The sequence below is a fragment of the Rhinatrema bivittatum genome, chromosome 12 (genome assembly GCF_901001135.1).
Source record: "Rhinatrema bivittatum chromosome 12, aRhiBiv1.1, whole genome shotgun sequence".
Lineage (NCBI taxonomy): Eukaryota > Metazoa > Chordata > Amphibia > Gymnophiona > Rhinatrematidae > Rhinatrema > Rhinatrema bivittatum.
The window spans coordinates 83,510,693-83,531,733 of NC_042626.1; the positions used below are offsets into that span (position 1 = coordinate 83,510,693).

Consider the following 21,041-nt stretch of genomic DNA (forward strand, 5'->3'; position numbering starts at 1 on the left):
GCCTGGTGTCAGAATGGTTAAGAATTATGTGCATCATCAATATATTAATTCAGATGTTTATCATTAAAAGGAGTTCTCAAGAAAGAGAAGCACATTTGATCAAAGATTAATGCTCAGTGTGCTGCAGCCAAGAAAGCAAATACAATCCTAGGGATTATCAGGAAAGGAATGAAGAATAAAACAGAGAATATAATGCATCTTTATCGCTCTATGGTGCGACCTCATGCAGTTCTGGTCACTACATCTCAAAAAAGATAAGGCAGAATTAGAAAAATACAGAGAAAGGCAACCAAAATGGGAATTGAATAATTTCGCTATGAGGAAAGGCTAAAGAGGTTAGGGCTTTTCAGCTCAAAGAAGAGATAGCTGAGGGGAGATATGATAGAGGTCTATAAAATGAGTGGAATGGAACAAATAAATGTTAATCAGTTGTTTACTCTTTAGAAAAGTACAAAGACCAGAGACACTTTAAAACTAATAAGAGAAAATATTTTTTTACTTAATGAATAAGCAGCTCTGGAATTTGTTGCCAGAGGATGTAGTGAAAGCTATTAGTGTAACTGTGTTTAAAAAAGGTTTGGTCATGCATTGTAGCTAAAAGATGAAAGTCATGTACAACAGATGTTTGTAAATGTTTACCGATGACACTTGTGCTATAACACATCTTCCTGCACTTCTCTCTGCAAACAAAAAAGACAGCACACACATTTTTGGGTTTTGTTTCACACCAATTCATGTTATTTACACCACAAAAAAATGTCTTCTCAAACAAAGGATAACAGATGGTGTTCTGCACTAATGGACACCTCACAATGTAGAAGGCACAGTAACAGAGTTCCCAAGTTAACAGCATAAATCATAGTCACTGCTGTCCTTGCTTTTGGCCAAAAACCAGTGTAGGCCTTGAGGCTTGAACCATAACAGTTATTTTCTAGAGCCCCCATAAACCCCTGGCTAGTTACTGATGCACAGCCTCTCTTTCTCCAAACATCTAACAACCTGCACAGGCTACCACAGGGGATAGAGGCACACTTGGCCTTACTCTACTACAAGATGTATCCTGTTATTTGAGGCATTTCAAAGACCATTTGGGCTAAGAGTTTAATATCTTGACCTCTTCCTTATTCAAAAAAACCTTCCAAAGTGGTTTACAGCAGATAACATAAAACATATAAACAACACACACAATATGCAATATATAAAGGAACAAAAGTATGGTAAAGGAAAACTGGAGATGTTATTACTGCAAAAGGGTGCATTATGGGAGATGCAGGATCATTGACAGGGAGGAGATGGGGAAAATGACAAAGAAAAGGAGGCAGTGGCAGAGGAAACACCAACACACACTTGAGCACTTCAAAAATAAATCAACATTTGTATAATTCAAATGTATTTACAAACAAAAATGTAACGAAGCACAGTTTTTTTCCCCCTATAACATAGAGAGCGGAGACGCTCTTCCCGCTCCACAAGAACTCCCCCCCATCCTTTACAAACGACGTACCATATCTTGGGTTAAGAGGCCACAGTTTATTATAACCAGTACCCGAGCCCGACAATTTAACAATAAAATCAAACAACCACCACACCCCCAGTGGAAGGGCTACTCAATGTCCATCACTCGGCTTACCCCACCTCGCCCCGGCGAGGGAAAGCATGCGGCCTTGAACATCGGCCCCCCCTCTTGCTCGTTGGCCATCTCGTGTAGCAGCCCCCAAACTACACAAGATTCCACCCCCCCCCCCCCCCCCAAATACCCCTTTACAGTAAATCATCAACACTTAACAACCTTGGGTTCAGGTTTACTGCGCCCCTTCTGCATCAAATTTAGACCAACACATAAAACCAAATCATCTGGCATTACACAATATACTGACATAGGGAGGGAAGAAGGGAACAAAAAATGCCGCCGCTGCCTCAGCCTGCCCGGACCGTCTGATGCGCGAAAATCAACTCTGCCTATCTCTAGCTACAAGCACCCAATCACAAAGGAGCATTTCGAAATGCCCCTTTGCTATTGGGTGCCGCCGTCTGGCACCCCATCCCCCTCCGCTTAACCCTCCTGCTCCCAGGGCACTCCTCTTATGTTAATGCTGGCGGCACATCACGTGGGTGCGCCGCCTTAACATACTGTTGTATACTTCCAAATGCATCACAAGTGGTGTCAGAAATAGCAATAAAAGGCAACAGAACAAGTCATTACCCATTGCCATGATTCTGCATCTCTTCTAAATGCTGCATGGATTCAGATATTTCCCACTGTTTGCAAGAAAGCTGTCACATCAGAGACAAGGCTGCAGCAGGTGAGGCACAAGTTTTTCATATATGGAATTGAGGGGTAATTAGGAGGGATGGCCACAACAGCTTCTTGTCACGGAAGTTCAACTCTCTCTCTCTTACCTTTTAATCTCTGTTCCAGGGTCTTCTGATATAGTCACTCCCATGTAATAAGATGTGGTGGAAGGGGTTGCAGTAGCTTCATGGACTGGCCACATAATGCTGTTGACATTTGGGAGAGTTGTTTGTTGGTGTACAGTGATGGTTCTGTCATTGTTGTAGCAAATCTGTCTGATGATCACTATAGGTGTTCAGAGACTTCAGTAAGAACATCTGTCTGGCTTCCCTCAGCTTGCCAGTTCTGGCTATTCCATGAGTTTAAATTCATAATTTTTCTTGTAAAGCCATGCCATTAGAGATGGTGGCATCAAGTTGTTGTTGCTCAACCATTGAGTAGTTATAGTGGAAAGTGCGTGCCACACACTATGGAATGAAACCATCATTTGCCTACTACAATTCCTCTCTGTGGGGTCCTACAGCACACATCCAGGAGTGGGAGGCTCTCAAAGGCATAGGGCTTGTAAGTGATTCAAAGAAGAGGAAGTTCTGTAGATGGAGCACACACATCTCTTTTAGAGACTTCTCTATGGTTCCTTACCCTGCAACCTCCCTGACTCGATTTTGTTACTAGCCCACCAAATCTTTAATCTAAAGATCCACGCCCAGGTTACTCCCACCCCTCCCAAAGTGTCCCATTCCTACTGGGCCCCCAATCCATTCTAAACCTCTTTCATATGCAAGGCCTCTAAACGTCTGCAGCCTGAGATCTTTAAGACAACCCCATGAAAAACAATAGTGGAATTTTGCTATGTATTCCTAACTGATGGTTTTGTAATGCAAATAATTCATCTGAAGCTGCAGTACTAAAGCTATCTGTGTGGACTCAGTGGTGCCACCGATATCTAGACCCAGCCTGTCGGCAAGGCATTAAACACAGAAACATAGAAATGACAGCAGAAAAGGTTCAAATGATCCATCCAATCTGCCCAGCAAGCTTCTTAAGGCAGTAACTGCCACTCTGTGCAAGTTACTCTCATATTTCTCTAAATGGTAGTAACTGCCATTCCATGCAGTTATCCCCAACCCTTATGATAGATAACCCATAAAAACTGCGGTCAACAACATTTTTTACTGAGTGATTAGCTTTCTAGAAAATTTAGACAGTGCTGTTTGATGTGCTTTGCTTATAGACTTGGCCTTAGAAGCAGTCCTGTGCTTTTTCCCTTTTGTCAGCGTACTGTAATTAGTACCCCAGATCATAGAAATTGGGGCCCTCTTGCTTGTTGTCTGAATCCAATTCCCCTTTCCTGTTCATTCCCAGATCAGTACAGACTCCTAGGTTTTCCTTCCCTGCCAGCAGATGGAAACAAAGAAAAACGTTTCACTGACACTACCCTATAACCTTGTGTGCCACCTACAATCCCAGAGTATTTCTCTGTCTCCAGCAGATCATAGAGGGGTAAAACCTGCAGTCTGGAAAATAAAATTACTTAAAAAGAAGAAAAAGGCTTTCCTTCCAGGTGGTTGCTAGGTCCTGGTGGGGCCATCCCTCCTGTTCTAAGGCGGACGAGCAGGGGGTTGGTGACCCTTGAGTTGGCTCAGTCCTTTTCTCCATGGGGGTTGCAAGCTGGTGGTCCAGATCCCTCTCCCCGAGGAGGACCCGTTGGATCCCGGTGCAATTCTTCACTGCAGAACTTGACAGTTTCAATAGCTGCTTGTTATATGTTTGAAGTTTTATTGAAAAAAAAAAATAAAAGTAAGCAAAGGCTGCAGCGGTCTGAGCGGGGGACTAGTTTCTGATGCAGTGGCGGCGAATGGGGAACCTGTCAAGAGTGAGCTTACCTGGTAGCAGGCAGGAGAATCCAGGAACGGGCCAGGGGTCGTGGCAGGCGGCTAACAGAAGAGTCGATGAGTGAGCAGATGGTCATGGCAGGCGGCAGATGAAGCAGAATCCAGAAGAACCAACAGAGATGATCAGGAACAGACGAGGCAGACGAAACAGATGAGGCAGGGTCAGGCGAGGCAGGGTCAGGAACAAACGAGGCAGACGTGGCAACCAGTGAGACCTGTTGCAGAGGCAACTATCGCTTGCCAGGGCCGGGGTTAAATAGGCCCTCTGGCTGCCATGGCATGAGTGAGGGCAACGGCATTTCTTGCCACTGACCCTTTAAGATAGGGGAAGCGGTGTGCGCGCGCGCCTAGGGGACCAGGCACAAACCGAACATTGGACGGCGTCCCTGCCGCGAGGCAGGAGCAGGGCTGGAAGCGGCCTTCTGGAGACACCGCCGGGGATTCCCCGCCGCAACGAGGGAGCCCCTGGAGCAGCAGTAGGCTGGGAACGTCTGGCGGCGCAGTGGGTAACATTATATAGCAGTTCCTCAAAGTTTTTGTTCTCTGCCTTCATCTGCTGGTAGGGATGCAAACCCACTTATCTGGACTGATCTGGGTATTTATTTATTTATCAACTTTTCTATACCGTCGTTCAGACATGCCATCACAACGGTTTACAATTTAAAAGTAAAAATACAGGATTACATAAAATTAAAGAAGTCAGTCTTAGTAATAATAAATAAGAGGATAAAAGGTACAAAAAAAACAAGCATAAAGCACATTAAGAAAATTTAAAATTTAGTGTTAATAGATAAAGGATAAAATACCAAGATTCTAGCATAAAAGCACATAAAAATAAAATAGAATAAAGTTAACAGAAAATGGTAGTGAAAGGATCAAAGAAAAAAAAACTATGGGTGTTTTTTTGGGCTACCTTTTTTCACATTCCTTGTAAGCTATGCTACATATCCATGTTTTTAAGTTTCTTTTAAAAATTTTAAAATCAGATTGCAATCTTATCTCAGTGGGTAACGCATTCCATATCTTTTGACCGGCTAATGAAATGGCTCTAACTTGACTTAACCAGGTAGAATTTACAGATGGGATAGTTTTATTTTTATTTATTTATAACTTTTATATACCGGCATTCGTAAAAAAAAAACCATCATGTCGGTTTACAGATAACTGAGAAAGGAAATTACAATGATAGATGGAGGAAGGATAGGAAGTTAAAAGGTGACAACTTTACTGTAGAGCCAACGGGCGCCACAGTTATTAAATGAGATTACATGTGGTTAACCAGGTTGGACATAAATTAATTATATACAAGAGACGACAAAGTGGGGGGTGGCGCGGGGGTGGCGATGGGAAGGAGAGGTGGTGACTGAATATCAGGAAGCCATAATATGAATGGGGTGGTGAGGGAGGGAGGGTGTGTAGGGGGGCGGGGGGACACTGTACTAGGGAGAGGGAAATAATGAGTGTTGAGGAGAAGTCAAATGCTAGGGTTGAGAGGCGTTGGGATAGGCCTGTTTAAATAACCAGGTCTTGATTCCTTTTTTGAATTGATTAAGTGAAGGTTCTAGTTGGAGCTCGGTGGGGAGGGAGTTCCAAAGGGTGGGGCCGGCGATGGAGAAGGCTCTCGCTCTGGTGTTTGTGAGGTGAGCAATTTTGAGTGAAGGGGTGTGGAGGGTGCCCGCAAGGGAGTTTCTGGTAGGACGGTTGGCCTGGTGGAAGTGTGGCATATCTTCGATCCAGGGGGAGTTATTTTTATATAGCGTGTTATGTATGATAGTGAGTATTTTGTATTGAGAGCGATAGGTGATTGGTAGCCAGTGGAGGTTTTGTAATATGGGAGTAATATGATCAGTCTTCTTGAGTTTGTAAGGATGCGAGCCATGGCATTTTGTAAGATTTGGAGGGGTTTGATTGTGGAAGCTGGAAGGCCTATTAGCAGTGAGTTGCAATAGTCAAGTTTTGATAGTATAGTGGTTTGCATAACGGTACGGAAGTCATGTGCGTGGAGGAGAGGCTTAAGTTTTTTGAGGGTTTGGAGTTTATAGAAGCCCCCTTTTAGGAGTGATTTGATGTGGGATTTGAAGCTAAGTTGTGTATCTAAGAGAACTCCTAGATCTCTGACAGTGGACGGAGGTGTGAGATTTTGTGAAGTGTTCTGTTGCAGTTGGTGAATGGATAAGCTGGGTTGATTAGTAATAATTAGGATTTCAGTTTTTGAAGTATTGAGTGCAAGGTGTAGGTTGGAAAGAAGGGCGTTGATAGATGTGAGGCATGTCTCCCAGAAGTGCAGGGTTTCGTTGAGGGAGTTTTGGATGGGGATAAGTATTTGTACGTCGTCAGCGTACAAGAAGAATTTTAGTCCCAGTTTGGATAATAAGTGGCAAAGAGGGAGAAGGTAGATGTTAAAAGGCCTTTATTTGCTGATCTGGGTATGTTAAGGAAACCTACTAATCTGAGCATATAACGCCCCTCAGCACTTTCTGGGTCAGTTATTCTGGTAATAGCAATAAATCTGATATTCATTTTACAGATGCTTTGTGTTTCACTTATGGTGTATTATATAGAGTTTATTTATTAAGTATTTATTACAAGGTTTATAGTTGCCATCATACCAGGACCTGTTCATGGCGGATTACAAGCAGAATATTAAAATACAAAATTACACACACATCAAACTTAAGTCATACAACAGTTAAAAGCTTAATTATACAACTGTCTTCTTCAACGCCTTTCTAAAACACTTGTAATCTGTAGCTGCCATAAACCTACAGGAAGACTATTCCAGAGGGATGGGCGACCTGAGAAAAAGCATGCTTCCTCATTCATAGTAACCAAGCGAACTGCTGATAGACAACAGTTGTTGGTCCAGCGAACATCAAATTTAGATTACATTCTGGACTAGCAGCACAATCTGGCTCTTCTCATTATTTCCTTTAGGTTTTTTTGGCCCTGGCACTTTCCATCTGCTCCTTTGGAGTTTTAGTACGGCTGGAATCCACCTCCATTTGGGTACCAAGCTCCGAGCCTTCATTCACAATTATGTGGCGTTCATCCCTTATTTTATATCTTTCTCTCCCCCCCACCCCCCCCATCTAGCCAGGAAACAGACTGCAACTCTCTCTGAAACCTTAAATCTAGCCAGTGATGCCAGATGTTCCCTCTTCCCTCATCCACCGCCTCTACAGGGAGCAGCAGAAAGCAGGCCAGAGAACTGAATTTGGGTTTCCCATATGGCAATACACAGCACTGACCTGGCCCAAGTTTCTGTTTTCTAGGTCTTAGGCTAAGTTTTAGTAGGGAAACCATGTACTTTCCTGCTGGTGGTGGAGCAGTATCAATCATGTTAAGCCCTTTTCTTCACAAACTGACATGGTTTGTAATTTTCTTTGTATTGAATTAAAGATAGTATACATCAAAAATCAATGATCAGATCATTCACCAAAATTAATGATATAGAACTGGGATACATCCGCACATTCTATTGCTCTGAATAAAGGTAGGTCAGTGCCACTAGACAAGTGACAGAATGTCAGACCACCTCAGATACGGGCCGATACAGTACAGTGCGCTCCGACGGAGCGCACTGTACTGTCCAACCCGCTGTCCATGTCCATGTCCAACATGTCCAACCCGCTGAACCTAATAGCGCCCTCAACATGCAAATGCCCTATTAGGTATTTGCGCTCGATTCAGTAAGTAAAATGTGCAACCAAGCCGCACATTTTACTTTCAGAAATTAGCGCCTACCCAAAGGTTGGCGCTAATTTCTTCAGGCACCGGGAAAGTGCACAGAAAAGCAGTAAAAACTGCTTTTCTGTGCACCCTCTGACTTAATATCATGGCGATATTAAGTTGGAGGTCCCGAAGGGTAAAAAAAAAAAAGCAAAAAAAAATTTTGAAGTCGGCCAGCGGCTGTTGGGTCGAAAACCGGATGCTCAATTTTGCCGGCGTCTGGTTTCCGAGCCCATGGCTGTCAGCGGGCTCGAGAACCGATGCCGTCAAAATTGAGCGTCGGCTGTCAAACCCCTTGACAGCCGCCGCTCCGGGCCAAAAGGAGGGGCTAGGGAAGCGCTAGAGTCCCTAGCCCCTCCTTTTGTCAGTTTCTACCGCCGGACCTAATTTAAATACTGAATCGCGCTCACAGGCGAGTGGCCTGTGCGCACGCCTGAATCAGCCCGATAGTAAGGTATGAAGTTACCCAAATCACACTGTAATATGGATCAAACCTCTTAGCTCTCTGTGCTCTACCCACTGCCTTACCTTCATGCTTAATAAAGCTGAAAAAGGAAACCACATCTAATGAAACTTGTATTTGGCTGATCTTACACACATTACATTTCTCCACTGCTCTGTAGTTCAAATCCTCTCTAACCAATCTTCATTCTCAAGAGCTTGTTATGGTTTTCATGTTCTTGCAGACGCATACCTGGCTGTTAGTACATGTGATCAATTTACTTTTGAGAAAGTAACTTTTTCTCACAGGAAGGCCATAACACCAAAAACTAAATTTAATTTTTTGCTAAGATTTCATACTATTTTGAAGTAAAATATGTAGTAGTATGAGATTATAAAAAAGGGGCATTTGAAATGTATTGTTATAAAAGAATTCTGAAGATTATCTGGGAGGGCTTGATTTCAAATGAAAAGATGCATGAGATAATGGAAAATGGAAGATCCATTATTTTCATTTAGTCAAAATGAAAATGTATTGGTCATGTACCCAGAGACTGTAGTGGCAGACTAGCTAAATAGGTATTGAAGATAGAGAGCAAAAGAGAGGAAAGCAAAGAGCAGTCAAAGAAGGGTTAAAAAATGGGCAAACTAAAAAGGAAAGCTGAGCATAGAGAGAATTGCCAACCATCATACTGAAGATTGCACTTGATGACAAAAAACATGCGAAAAGAATAGACAACTTCAACTCATGCACGTAGTTTGTACTGAGCCAGAGATCCTGTAACTATGCACACTGTAGAGTCGTCTCTTTCTAGGGACTAGCAGCTTCTGACATGGCCACGATACATGTATGCTTACCTCTTCTTTCTTTTTCTTTGGCCTGCTTTCTTCACCTAGCTCACTGTCAGAATCTGCCTTCCGTTTGCTGCCCTCTGATTTCTCTGTTTCATGTGCAGATTTTTGTGACTGTAAGAATTCTGCAATTAGATCGGGACAGTCCAAGTTCTCCTCAGGTTCCCAAGTGTTGTCTTCACTGCAACCAAAACATATGATGGGCAACACTAAGACAAACTAATGCTTCTCTCCCTCCCACAACCCTGGGAGCCAGAGCGGGTGTTGCATTTCCCCCAACCAAACCCAACTGCTAGCTGAGCCAAATACTCCTACCAGGTTCAAAGGACTTACTCTGAAAAACCTTTCCATTTTAAGAGATATTCGACTTTTCCTTTCACCACCCGCCGGTCCAAGACTTTCTCCACGACATACTCTTCCTCTTCTTCCTCAAGTACCTCCTCCACTTTCTTCTTGTTTTGCTTTTTTCCCATTGCGTTGGCCAGTTTTTCAGATTAAAGGAACGCTGCTGAAGTGGCAGAGAAGCAACAAGTCAAGATTCTCTATTCCAGTATGGAAAAGGTACACAAAGCAAATGCAGGGATCACTGAGAATGCTGCTGCTATGGCTGGTTCAGGAGCGTACAAAACAGGAGAGGAGAAGGAGGGGAAGAAAGATGTGATAGGAAAGAGGGAAAAGCAAATTAAGCAAAAGGAAAAAGCTGCAAAAATTAAAAAGTTAAATAAGGAAAAAAAATGTTCCTCCTCAAAATTTTAGCTATTGCCCAGATTTTATAAATATTTTTCCAGCTCTAACTTTATTTCTGTGTAAAGAGACACCAGGGCAATGTGCTCCCTCACCTAAATTCTACAGCAGTAAGTAGGTGTGCACAGTACCCCTCAGGCATGCAAAGAGTAGATAAAATGATTAATCCACAAGACTAACAAAATTGACAGTTTTGGATTTGTAAAGTCTTTGATCATAAACATTTGCTGAGTCTTGCTATAACTATGATCACAAAAATAATTAAAGCACCCATTTTGGCAACTTTTCTGTTATTAACCATAGGGTGGAGGGGGCTGCAATCAGTACCTGCAGCAATTTATGGAAAGCCTATAGCAGAAAATGCCCTCACAGATAACAGTGAACACAACAGGAAATTTGGAAATAAAAAGAAAATTCTCACAAACTAATACATGTTACCAGTACTTTCTATTATAGTGCAAAACGAGTGCTTTGAAGCCTCTGCAGTAGTCTGCAAATCACAGTTAGCAATGCTTGGCTGTGGGTTAACAGCCCAGATCCTAAAGGGTTTTGTTAACCTGTGGTGTAGCTTGCACATTTCACCCAGGCACTTAATAAAAGCAGAGTCTCTAAATCTCCCGATATCCTTAATATGCTGGTGCCAGCAACAGTGAAGGGTTTTGAGGAGTTATTTTGCCATCTAACAGGTTTAGACTAGGTTGGGAGGGTAGCTGGCTGCCAATGAGCTTTGAATAATTTTTGGGGAGATGGCTGGCAACAGAGGAGGCTTTGGCCCTTGACAGGTTGGGGAACTGGGGGGAGCTTGGATGAGTGCAGGGAGAAGAGAGCAGAATATGATCATTAGGTTGGGAAGTTAATTTAGAGAATGATTGGCCTCCTGCAAGGTTGGGATATAGGAGATTAGATGGTTTGGGCATGAGATGTGGGGTAGTTCAAGTTCAAGATGAGGGAAGGGGGCAGTCGCCATGCAGGGTTAACATAGTGTAGTAGAATTACAACTGGGGCAGTATAGCTTGATAGGGAATACTTGATCAGGTGCAGTAGATGGGGTTGGGATCAGTGGGTGAGTCTAATAGTCGAACAGGGGAAAGTTATAGTTGGGGAGTTGCTGACTCCCTGCAAGGTTGAGATGGGGTTTAAAAGTGTTAGGGAAATTATAGTTGTGGAATCACAGATGGTTTGGGGGGGGGGGGGGGGGGGGGGGGTATAGGATGAATATTGGGGAAAGATAGCCTCTTGTGGGGTTGGGAAGATTAGGGGAATTATAGCTGGGACATGTTACAGTTGAAGGAGTGGATGGGTCCTCTGTATGCTGGGAGAGCTGGGGGGGGAAATGGAGGTTTATATGGAGTTTTGTTGGGAAATATAGCGGAAGTAGTGTGATCTAGTTCTTTGTGGGGTTGGAATAGCTGGGAGGCAGAAGGAGAATATTGGGAGAGATAGTTGTGGGTTGGATAATTATGGGATAATTTACGGGCCGATACAGTAAAAACGCGGGAGAGCGGGCGAGCACCTGCTCTCCCGGCACACGCACAGGCCACTCTCCTGTGCGTGCGATTCAGTATTTTAATTTATTAAAATTAGGCCCGGCGGTAAAAAGAGGCGCTAGGGAAACTACCGCGTCCCTAGCGCCTCTTTTTTTGATGGAAGCGGCGGCTGTCAGCAGATTTGACAGCCGACGCTCAATTTTGCCGGCATCGGTTCTCGAGCCCGCTGACAGCCACGGGTTCGGAAACCGGACGCCGGCAAAATTGAGCATTCGGTTTTTGACCTGCTAGCCGCGGGCCCATTTTAAATTTTTTTTTTTTTTTTTACTTTTTTAAACTTTCGGGACCTCCGACTTAGCGCCAACCTTTTGGGTAGGCGCTAATTTCTGAAAGCAAAATTGTGCGGCTTGGCTGCACATTTTGCTTTCTGAATCGCACGGGAATACCTAATAGGGCCATCAACATGCATTTGCATGTTGCGGGCGCTATTAGGTTCGGGGGAGTTGGACACGCTATTACCCCTTACTGAATAAGGGGTAAAGCTAGCACGTCCAAAACGCGCGTCCAAATGCCGGCTAACAGTGCGCTCCGTCTCTGTCGGAGCGCACTGTACTGTATCGTCCTGTTAGAGAGCTATATTAGGGAAAGGGGGTGGTACTTCTAGGAGGCTGGACAGATTGAGCAGACGGAATAAGAGTTATAGGGTAAAGGGAGACAGTTGGCAATCCCATGTGAATGGGATAACTGGGGGGATTGGAAGGAATGGGGAATTGCATTTGGGGGAATGGGGAAGATTTATAGCTGAGGATATGGAGGATTTGGAGATTTATGGTTGGAATAACATGGGGGATGGGGAATTATAGTTCAGGGGATAATTGGGGGGATCAGGGAATTTGGGGGTAACTGGGGAGATGGGAAGAATTTAGGTAGTTGGAATAACTGAGGGATGGGATGTTTGGTTATAAGGGGATGGGAGGAAGGAGGTTTGGGTAATGGATAACTGGGAAATGTAGAGACTTTGGGCTTTATGGGGAAGATAACTGAGAGAATGGGGAAAATTAAAATTATACCTGAAGCATAAATGGAGGGATGGGGAATAAGGGAGCATAACTGGGAGGATGGGGGGAAACCTGGGGGATAAATTGGGGGATGGGGACTTGGTAATGTGAATCAGGGACTTGGAAAGTTATAGTTCAGGGGATAACTGGGGCATGGGGAGGATTTGGAGAATTATAGTTGCGAAGATAGGGAGTTATATCTAGGGGAGATTAGTTAGGGGATGGAAGGATGGGGGATAGTGGATAATGATGATCAGGTCCAGTTACATATAACTATATTGTATGTAGGCCCCAGAGCCTTGCTATTACATTGTGGATATGCACAATACTGACAAGGTGGAATTATAGTGGGGGAAGATTTGGAGTGTTATAGCTGGGGGGAGAATGCTTGGGGAGTAACTGGGAGATAGGAAGGTTTGGGAGATTTATAGTTGGAATAAATGGAGAATTCAGGGATGGGGAAGATTTAGTGAGTTACAGTTGGAGTGATGGCAAGGATTTAAAGAGTTACAGTTGGGGTGATGGAAAGGATTTAGAGAGTTACAGTTGGGGAATGGGAAGGATTCAGGGAGTTATACTTGGGGGGAGGATTCAGGGAGTTATACTTGGGGGGAGGATTCAGGGAGTTATACTTGGGGGATGGGGATTCAGGGATGGAGAAAATTTAGCGAGTTACAGTTGGGGTGATGGAAAGGATTTAGGGAGTTACAGTTGGGGAATGGCAAGGATTCAGGGAGTTTTGATTGGGGGGATGGGGAGGATTCAGCGAGCTATAGTTGAAGAGGATGGATCTTATAGCTGGGCTGTCTCCCAGATAGCACGCTTTCTTATCATGCGTTCCCGGGCTCTCGCGGCGAGAGATTACATGCAAAGCACCGCGTAAAGCGTGCAGGATGGAGCTACCCCGGACCTCACCTATCACAGCTTTGCAATATCCAAGCGGAGCTGGGTTCGAGTTCCGGTCCGAGAATCGCGCGCTGTCCAGGCCGCACCGTCGCTCGCGCTCCCGCCTCAGCTGAACAAAAGAGCCCAACAAGCAGCTTCTCCAACCGCCGCTGAGATGCAGGAAGTGCGCAGGCGCCGAGGCTCCCAGGAAACACAGGACTACATCTCCCGACAAGTTCAAGAGCACTTGTCAGATTGGGCTACTTCATGGCCAATTGGGCTACTTCCCCCTCGTTGAGCAGACAAACATTTGTGTGTGGGTTGAGCTAGTTCTGGACTGGGCAGCTGAGTGTTGGTAGCCTTCTACTTTCCTGGCTCCTTTTCTTTGCCTCAGGCAGTCCAGCTAGCAGTCGCAGGGTGATGATTTCATCGGCAGCAGCCAATAAGAGGTGACAGGAAGAGCAGACGCAGAAGGCTGCGGGACGCGGAATGTACAAGCGGTAAGACAGAGGGGCAGCTCTTCCAGCACACTGAGTCTTTGCTTTTACTTCCTTTGTGCTGTTCTCATCTTTTCAGAAAGCAGACCTTTCTGCTTTCGTGCCTAAACCCTCTAAGTTCTCCCTTCATCTGGACTCTGAATCCGAAGCTTCTGACCTTCTCCACTTTGCGCTGCTTCCTGGGAACGGGAAATAGAGAGGTAAGGAGTCAGGTTAAGGGAAGAAGCCTTTTTTTTTTGCCTGAGGATTAGCTTTCTGGGGAAACGAAGAAAGAATAGCTCTGTAAGATAGGTGGAGGATAAGAGTGGGGAAGAAAGGATCCTGAACATTAATGAAAAGAGTACAAAGATAGAAAAGATCGAGTATGGGGACGCTGGTACAGTGTCAAAATAAGAAAAAGAAGATACCTCTTTGCCCTGTCAGACCAATCCCTATCCCCCTTCCAGCAGATGGAGCAGAGTGCAAACTTTCTTGTCCTGCCATCCCTCCCTATATAGTCTGGAACAGCAGAAAAAGTTCATAGTTCTCTGACTCCAGTAGATGGTAGCTGGGGTAATAGGAAGAAGCTCCGAGGGGTAATGGCTTTCTTTAAGGTCGATTTTCCCAGGGCCAGCCAGAGCTGGGCCAGGAGTCCCTTCTCAGGACAACAATTCTCATAGGGCTGCTCAGGCCCGTGCTTTCCCAGGGGAATCAGGCTTGTGCTCCTGTATTTCCCACTTCAGAGAATAAGTGAATCTTTGACTCAAAAAAAATGCAGCTGAACAGCAGGAAGCTCAATGGCAAAACGGAGGCAAGGTCCAAGCTATGGACCCGGCCCAAACTTCTCCCATCCGAAGATTCACTGGAGCGGTATGGAGAGGGCTAGAAAGTGCACTGGATGCGGAACCTAATGCATTCCAAGCATCGTAGGCTCATTTAAGTTGTGATGGTCCCGAGGGAGCAGCCGCAATGGAAGAGGGAAGCAGTGCCGACCCCTCAGAGCAGCACAGTCAGCCCGGGTCAACATTTCATGCCATGTTTGAGAAGAGAAACTATTGCAGAGAAGAGACGGTCCCATTCTTCATTGGCGTCTGATTCCGGGACAGGCCCCAAGAGAGTGAGACTGTAGCCAGAATACCCGTGGGATGGAGAGGAAAAATTCTTCACAGAACTCATATTGACAATTATAAAAACCTATTGCCAAACGAAAGGTAGGCCAGTACAGATGGAGTGCACCAACAGGGATTGCTCCAGGGGAGCAATTTCTTCTTGGTGGTGAATGCCTGGAATGCCCTTCCGGAGGAGTGGTGAAGACGAAAACAAAGAATTCAGAGGGGCATGGGATAAGCACTGGGGATCCCTAAAGGCTAGAGGACGGAAATGAAGAAAAGGGTGCATGGGAATAACTTGCCTAGTGTGGCAATTTCTATCCTTAACAGAAGGCATGAGGACTACTACTCTTAAGCAATAAGCCGGGATGTGACATTTCAGGTCAAATGAAAAGGCTCAAATGTTTTTTTTTTTTGCTTTGCTTGTTATATTGGGGTTTTTTTTTGTTTTTGTTTTTTTTTTAGTAAAAATGTTGCTAGCAGTAATTTTTTATAGGTTTGACAGTTGCTTGTCTTTGTCTGCAGTTACTATCATAAGAAGCTTGCTGGGCAGACTGGACCTTTTTTGCTTTCATTACTATGTTTGTTTATTTAGAGGTTTTATATACTATGGAGAAAAGTGGAGAAAAGGCACAGGACTCTGACAGTGAAAGGGGCAGTTATCCTCGGGAAAGGAAGAGTAGGGAAAATGCTAGCTATATTTGCTGAAAGTACAGTTCCCTGTACGTACCAGGATCAGTCCAGACGGTGGGTTATGTCCCCCGTCCAGCAGATGGAGTCAGAACAAAACTTCTGAGGGAGGAGCCACATAAGCCCTCACCCACTCTATCCCTCTTCAGTACTTTTCTGACTCCAGCAGATAGGAGTTGGGGAACAGCAGTTCCCCACTATGTAGGCTAATTGTAGGTTTTTTCCTCACAGTTTTGCCTCTTTGTTAATTTTACTCTGGTGAGGGATCAAGTTCTCTTTTTTTTTTTTTTTTTTTTTTAAAGGTCTAGGGAGAGCCCCATTGGCTGGCTCCCTTCAGGGCACTTGCGGACAGGCTGCTGCTTCTTTCTTCGGTCTGTCCTCTCACTACTCCTGCTTTGTCTGGGAAGCTGGGGTAAGTGCCATTTGTCCTTTCTTTTTCAGATTCTCTCCGGATTCGGCTGCGCCGCTGGGGTGCACGTTGGTGGTGCCAACCTCTCTCCCCCTCCCCTCGGATACTTCACGCCCCGCGACGTCACATTCCCCGGGGCCGCCGCTGCCGTGTTCTGCCGAGAGGTCCCATTCCCCGGCCGGTGTTGGGGGCTTTGGTTGTTAGGGGGGGCCTACGGCAGCTCCTGCGCTTACTTGGCGCTCGCGGCACCTCACTCAGCCGGTTCCCGCACTTTGCCTCCCCCCCCCCCCCCCATGCACCATGCCGCGATCTTCCACATATGCCGCGTGTGGGCGCCTAGGGGGCCGGCTCTCCTGAGCCGGATTCTGTGCCAACTGCCTCCCTGGTGGGGAGGGCAGCTCACGGCAGGGGGATGGCCAGGACGCACGAAGCCAGGACCTTAGCGGTGGACAGCAGCCGGCCCCGATCCCGAGGAGCGTGGGAACGGCGGCCATTTTGTGGCAGGACCTGGAGGATCAGAAGTCTCGGAGGAGGCAGGGGAGTCCTCGGTTTCAAGTCTGCCGCCGGTTTTGGACCCGGTGCAACCAGCAGTCACCGTGCACTATTCGGGGGACCCTCTTCCAAGACCTCTCCCGGTTCCAACGGCTTTCTCCCCGGAATTCGTCCGGAGGATTCATCAGGCCTTTCTGGCCAGGCTCTCCCAGCCCCTGGGCCCGCTTCCCGGACCGCCCCCCCCCCCCCCCCCAAGTGGGTGAGCACTCGGAGGAAGCGATGATTCCCTCCCTGGGGGGGGGGCCCTACCCCAGGTAGCCGGCTTTCCAAGTGGGGGGGCGGTGGGTCCCACGGCCCACACCCCAGGACTGTCTAGGGCCCAGGGAGGGGACCCGGTCTCAGATCTTGGCGGGGATGACCCTTTGTCGGCGGACCAGCTGGACGGCGAGGACTCTCGAGCCTTGAGGATCTTTCAGAAGGATGGGTTGGATGACCGGATCCCACATGTCCTCCAGGAGCTGGATCTGGACGCTCCCCAGGTCCCACCGGGACCCGAGCCTACGGCTAAGAAGGGGGACCCCCATCTTGGTGGGGCTCCGACTGCTCGCAGGGGTTTTTCCCACCCATTCCACTTTTCTACAGTTGGTTTCCAGGGAAGGGGACGCTCCGGGGACTACGCTTGAAGTGGGTAGGTCCATGGCAAAGCTGTACCCACTACCCAAGGTTTTCCTTGCGCCCCTCAAGGTCCCGGCAGTCGACTCTGCGGTCTCAGCGATTCCCAAACGCACCACCATCCCGGTCACGGGGGGCACAGCGCTCAGGGTCCTGCAGGACCGAAAACTGGAGGTGTACCTCAAGAGGGGCTTCGAGGCGTCTGCACTGGGAGTACGAGCGGCCATCTGCAGTTCTCTGGCGCAGCGGGCATGTCTCCGCTGGGTCCCACACCTTTTCACGTCACGGGATCTACCTCCGGCGGACATGACCCAGGCTGATAGATTGGAGGCCGTGCTTGCCTACGGGGCAAATGCTTTGTATGATCTCCGGGAGCTCTCCAGGTCGATGTTGGCGGCGGGCGCGGCGCATCCTTTGGCTGCGGAACTGGTCGGCAGACTCTGCATCCAAGGCCCGGCTGGGCTCACTTCCATTCAAGGGCAAGTTCCTTTTCGGCGAGGATCTGACCCAGATCATCAAGTCACTGGGGGTAAATGCTGTGCACAGACTCCCAGAGGATTGGCCATGCTCCACGAGTTCGTTCGGCTCCTCCAGAAGTCGTCGTCTTACTCAACGCCGTTCCCGTACCACCTGACCACAACAGACCTTCAGGACTACTCCTTCCGGCTCTCAATCTTGGAACCGGATATTTAGTGGGCGGAGATCCGGCAAGGAGGGATCGCCTCATGCCGCACCCGCCAAGCCTCCACAATGATTCCAGGTTGACCCAACCGGCGCTCCCCAGGGTAGGGTCCAGATTTCCCTCTTCTACGGAGAGTGGCGCCGGATCACGTCGGATCTGTGGGTCCTAGATATCCTAAGGCACTATTCCATCTACTTTGTGGTACCCAAAAAGGAGGGCACTTTCCGTCCAATTCTCGGCCTCAAGGTGGTAAACAGATACCTCAGGGTACCGCGCTTCCGGGTGGAGGCCTTACACTCGGTGATAGCGGCAGTTCATCAAGGAGAGTCCCTGGCCTCTCTGGACCTCACGGGGGCATAGCTACACATTTCAATCCTCAGGGAGCACCACAGTTTCCTCCGGTTCAAGGTTTTAGGCCAGCATTTTCAGTTCCGAACACTTACGTTTGGGCTAGCGACGACCCCAAGAGTGTTCTCCAGGGCCAACATGGGAATCAGACCCCTTCACTATGTCTAAATGTTTGGGGACCATAAGCCTAAAGATGTCCCTATTTTGTGCCTGTGGCTGAACTCTTGCAGGTAAATAGAGGTGTTCCCTTCGCTGGGAGGGCATTTGGGTACACCCTTACCTGGACGACTGGCTCATCCGGGCGAAATCCCTGAGCCAAGGTCATCGGGCTGTCGAAAAGGTGATACGACTCCTTCAGTCCCTGGGATGGATCGTCAACTTTCCTAAAAGCAGCCTAACGCCATCACAGTCATTGGTCTTCCTGGGCACAAGAATCGACACAGCGGTGGACGAGGGTTTCCTACGGCCGGAGCGGGCCCAGGTGTTGCGGGACCAGTTAAGACAACTCCCTGCTCTCTCTCTCTCTCTCTACCCACAGCGTGGGACTATCTTCAAGTCTTGGGTTCCATGGCGTCCACGATAGATTTGGTCCCCTGGGCCTTCGCGCATCTACAGCCGTTAGAGAGCCTTGCTGTCTCGCTGGAAACCGATATCGCAGGATTTCTTCTCTGGTGGCTAGTCCCACAGAACCTAGCTCAGGCGATATCCTTGGAGACTCCGGACTGGTTAGGGGTCACCACAGACACCAGCCTCTCGGACTGGGGAGCGCTCTGCCAGACGAGGTCCCTCCAAGGACAGGGGACAAAGCCCAGACCCAGCGGCCCATCAACCGCCTGGAATCCAGAGTGGTTCGTCTAGTCCTAATAGGATTCCTACCTCTAGTTCGCCATCGGGCGGTCAGGGTACTCTCGGACAACGCGACCACGGTGTCCTATATAAACCGCCAGGGCGGCATGAGCAGTCGACATGTCTCCCTGAAGGCGGACAGGCTCATGGCATGGGCGGATCTGCATCTGATTCGACTGGCGGGCCTCACACCTTGCCGGGGTGCCAACATACAGGCGGATTTCCTCAGTCTGCAACGTCTTGACCCGGGCGAGTAGGAACTCTCGGAGGAAGCGATGAGTCTGATTGTCTATCGCTGGGGGATCCCCTCATGTGGATCTCATGGCGACAGCTCACAACGCGAAGGCCCCTCGCTTCTTCAGTCGCAGAAGAGAACACTGAGCAGAGGGCGTCGATGCTCTGGTGCTGCCGAGGGCCCGTCTGATCCTCCTTTATGCCCTTCCTCCCTGGCCTCTAGTGGGCAGGGCACTGAGAAGAATCAAGTCCCACCAGGGCACAGTGGTCCTGGTGGCCCCGGAGTGGCCTCGCCACCCATGGTTCGCAGATCTACTCCACCGGGCGGTGGACGGGCCCCTGCGCCTCGGGCATCTCCCACACCTTCTTCGTCAAGGTCATATATTTTTTCCACGGGATACCTCGCTTCTGTCTTACGGCCTGGCTTTTGAGAGGCGCAAATTGAGGCGTCGCGGCTTTCCGGAAGCAGTGATCGCCGCTCCTCCGTGTCCGATAGACATCCAACTCTGTTGCCTTTGTCAGAGTGTGGTAGGTGTTCGAAGCTTGGTGCACGGCGCACACTGCACAACTCGACGACACCTCGCTGGCACAGGTTCTTTCTTTTCTACAGGCAGACTTGGTGAAGGGTCTGGCCTGGAAAGAAATACGACGAGTGAGATAATCAAATCTGCAGATGATACAAAATTGTTCAGAGTAGTTAAATCACAAGCAGATTGAGATAAATTGCAGGAAGACCTTGTGAGACTGGAAAATTGGGCATCCAAATGGCAGATGAAATTTAATGTGGATAAGTGCAAGGTGATGCATATAGGGAAAATTAACCCATGCTATAATTACACAATGTTGGGTTCCATATTAGGTGCTACAACCCAAGAAAGAGATCTAGGTGTCATAGTGGATAACACATTGAAATCGTCGGTTCAGTGTGCTGCGGCAGTCAAAAAAGCAAACAGAATGTTGGGAATTATTAGAAAGGGAATGGTGAATAAAACGGAAAATGTCATAATGCCTCTGTATCGCTCCATGGTGAGACCGCACCTTGAATACTGTGTACAGTTCTGGTCGCCGCATCTCAAAAAAGATATAATTGCGATGGAGAAGGTACAGAGAAGGGCTACCAAAATAAGGGGAATGGAACAACTTCCCTACGAGGAAAGACTAAAGAGGTTAGGACTTTTCAGCTTGGAGAAGAGACGACTGAGGGGGGATATGATAGAGGTGTTTAAAATCATGAGAGGTCTAGAACGGGTAGAGGTGAATCGGTTATTTACTCTTTCGGATATTAGAAAGACTAGGGGGCACTCCATGAAGTTAGCATGGGGCATATTTAAAACTAATCGGAGAAAGTTCTTTTTTACTCGACGCACAATTAAACTCTGGAATTTGTTACCAGAGGATGTGGTCAGTGCAGTTAGTATAGCTGTGTTTAAAAAAGGATTGGATGAGCTCTTGGAGGAGAAGTCCATTACCTGAGAATAGCCACTGACATTAGCAATGGTAACATGGAATAGACTTAGTTTTTGGGTACTTGCCAGGTTCTTATGGCCTGGATTGGCCACTGTTGGAAACAGGATGCTGGGCTTGATGGACCCTTGGTCTGACCCAGTATGGCATTTTCTTATGTTCTTCTTATGTTCTATAACTCCCTTCGGTTACAGGTGGCAGCCCTAGGGGTTTTGCTTCGTCGAGGGACAGAGAG

At 47.4% G+C, this 21,041-nt stretch overlaps 2 protein-coding genes across 11 annotated transcripts in view; one reads left to right on the forward strand and one right to left on the reverse strand.

Moving 5' to 3' along the window:
• CBX1 (chromobox 1) overlaps window positions 1–13,566 on the reverse strand; it is a 92,248-nt gene extending 78,682 nt beyond the window's left edge. The window contains exons 1-3 of the mRNA XM_029573710.1: window positions 13,415–13,566; window positions 9,544–9,718; window positions 9,217–9,391 (exon numbers count right to left, since the gene is read on the reverse strand). Of these exons, the coding sequence (XP_029429570.1) occupies window positions 9,217–9,391; window positions 9,544–9,683 (315 nt within the window). The 5' untranslated portion in view covers window positions 9,684–9,718; window positions 13,415–13,566. The remainder of the gene's footprint in view (window positions 1–9,216; window positions 9,392–9,543; window positions 9,719–13,414) is intronic.
• A 76-nt stretch (window positions 13,567–13,642) lies between these two features.
• SNX11 (sorting nexin 11) overlaps window positions 13,643–21,041 on the forward strand; it is a 313,669-nt gene continuing 306,270 nt past the window's right edge. For 9 of the 10 annotated variants that reach the window (XR_003852223.1, XR_003852224.1, XM_029573708.1 and 6 more), the window contains exon 1: window positions 13,785–14,081. The gene's annotated coding sequence lies outside the window, so the exon portion shown is untranslated. Of the gene's footprint in view, window positions 14,082–21,041 lie in introns of all 10 variants that reach the window. The other variant, XM_029573703.1, reaches the window with a different exon arrangement.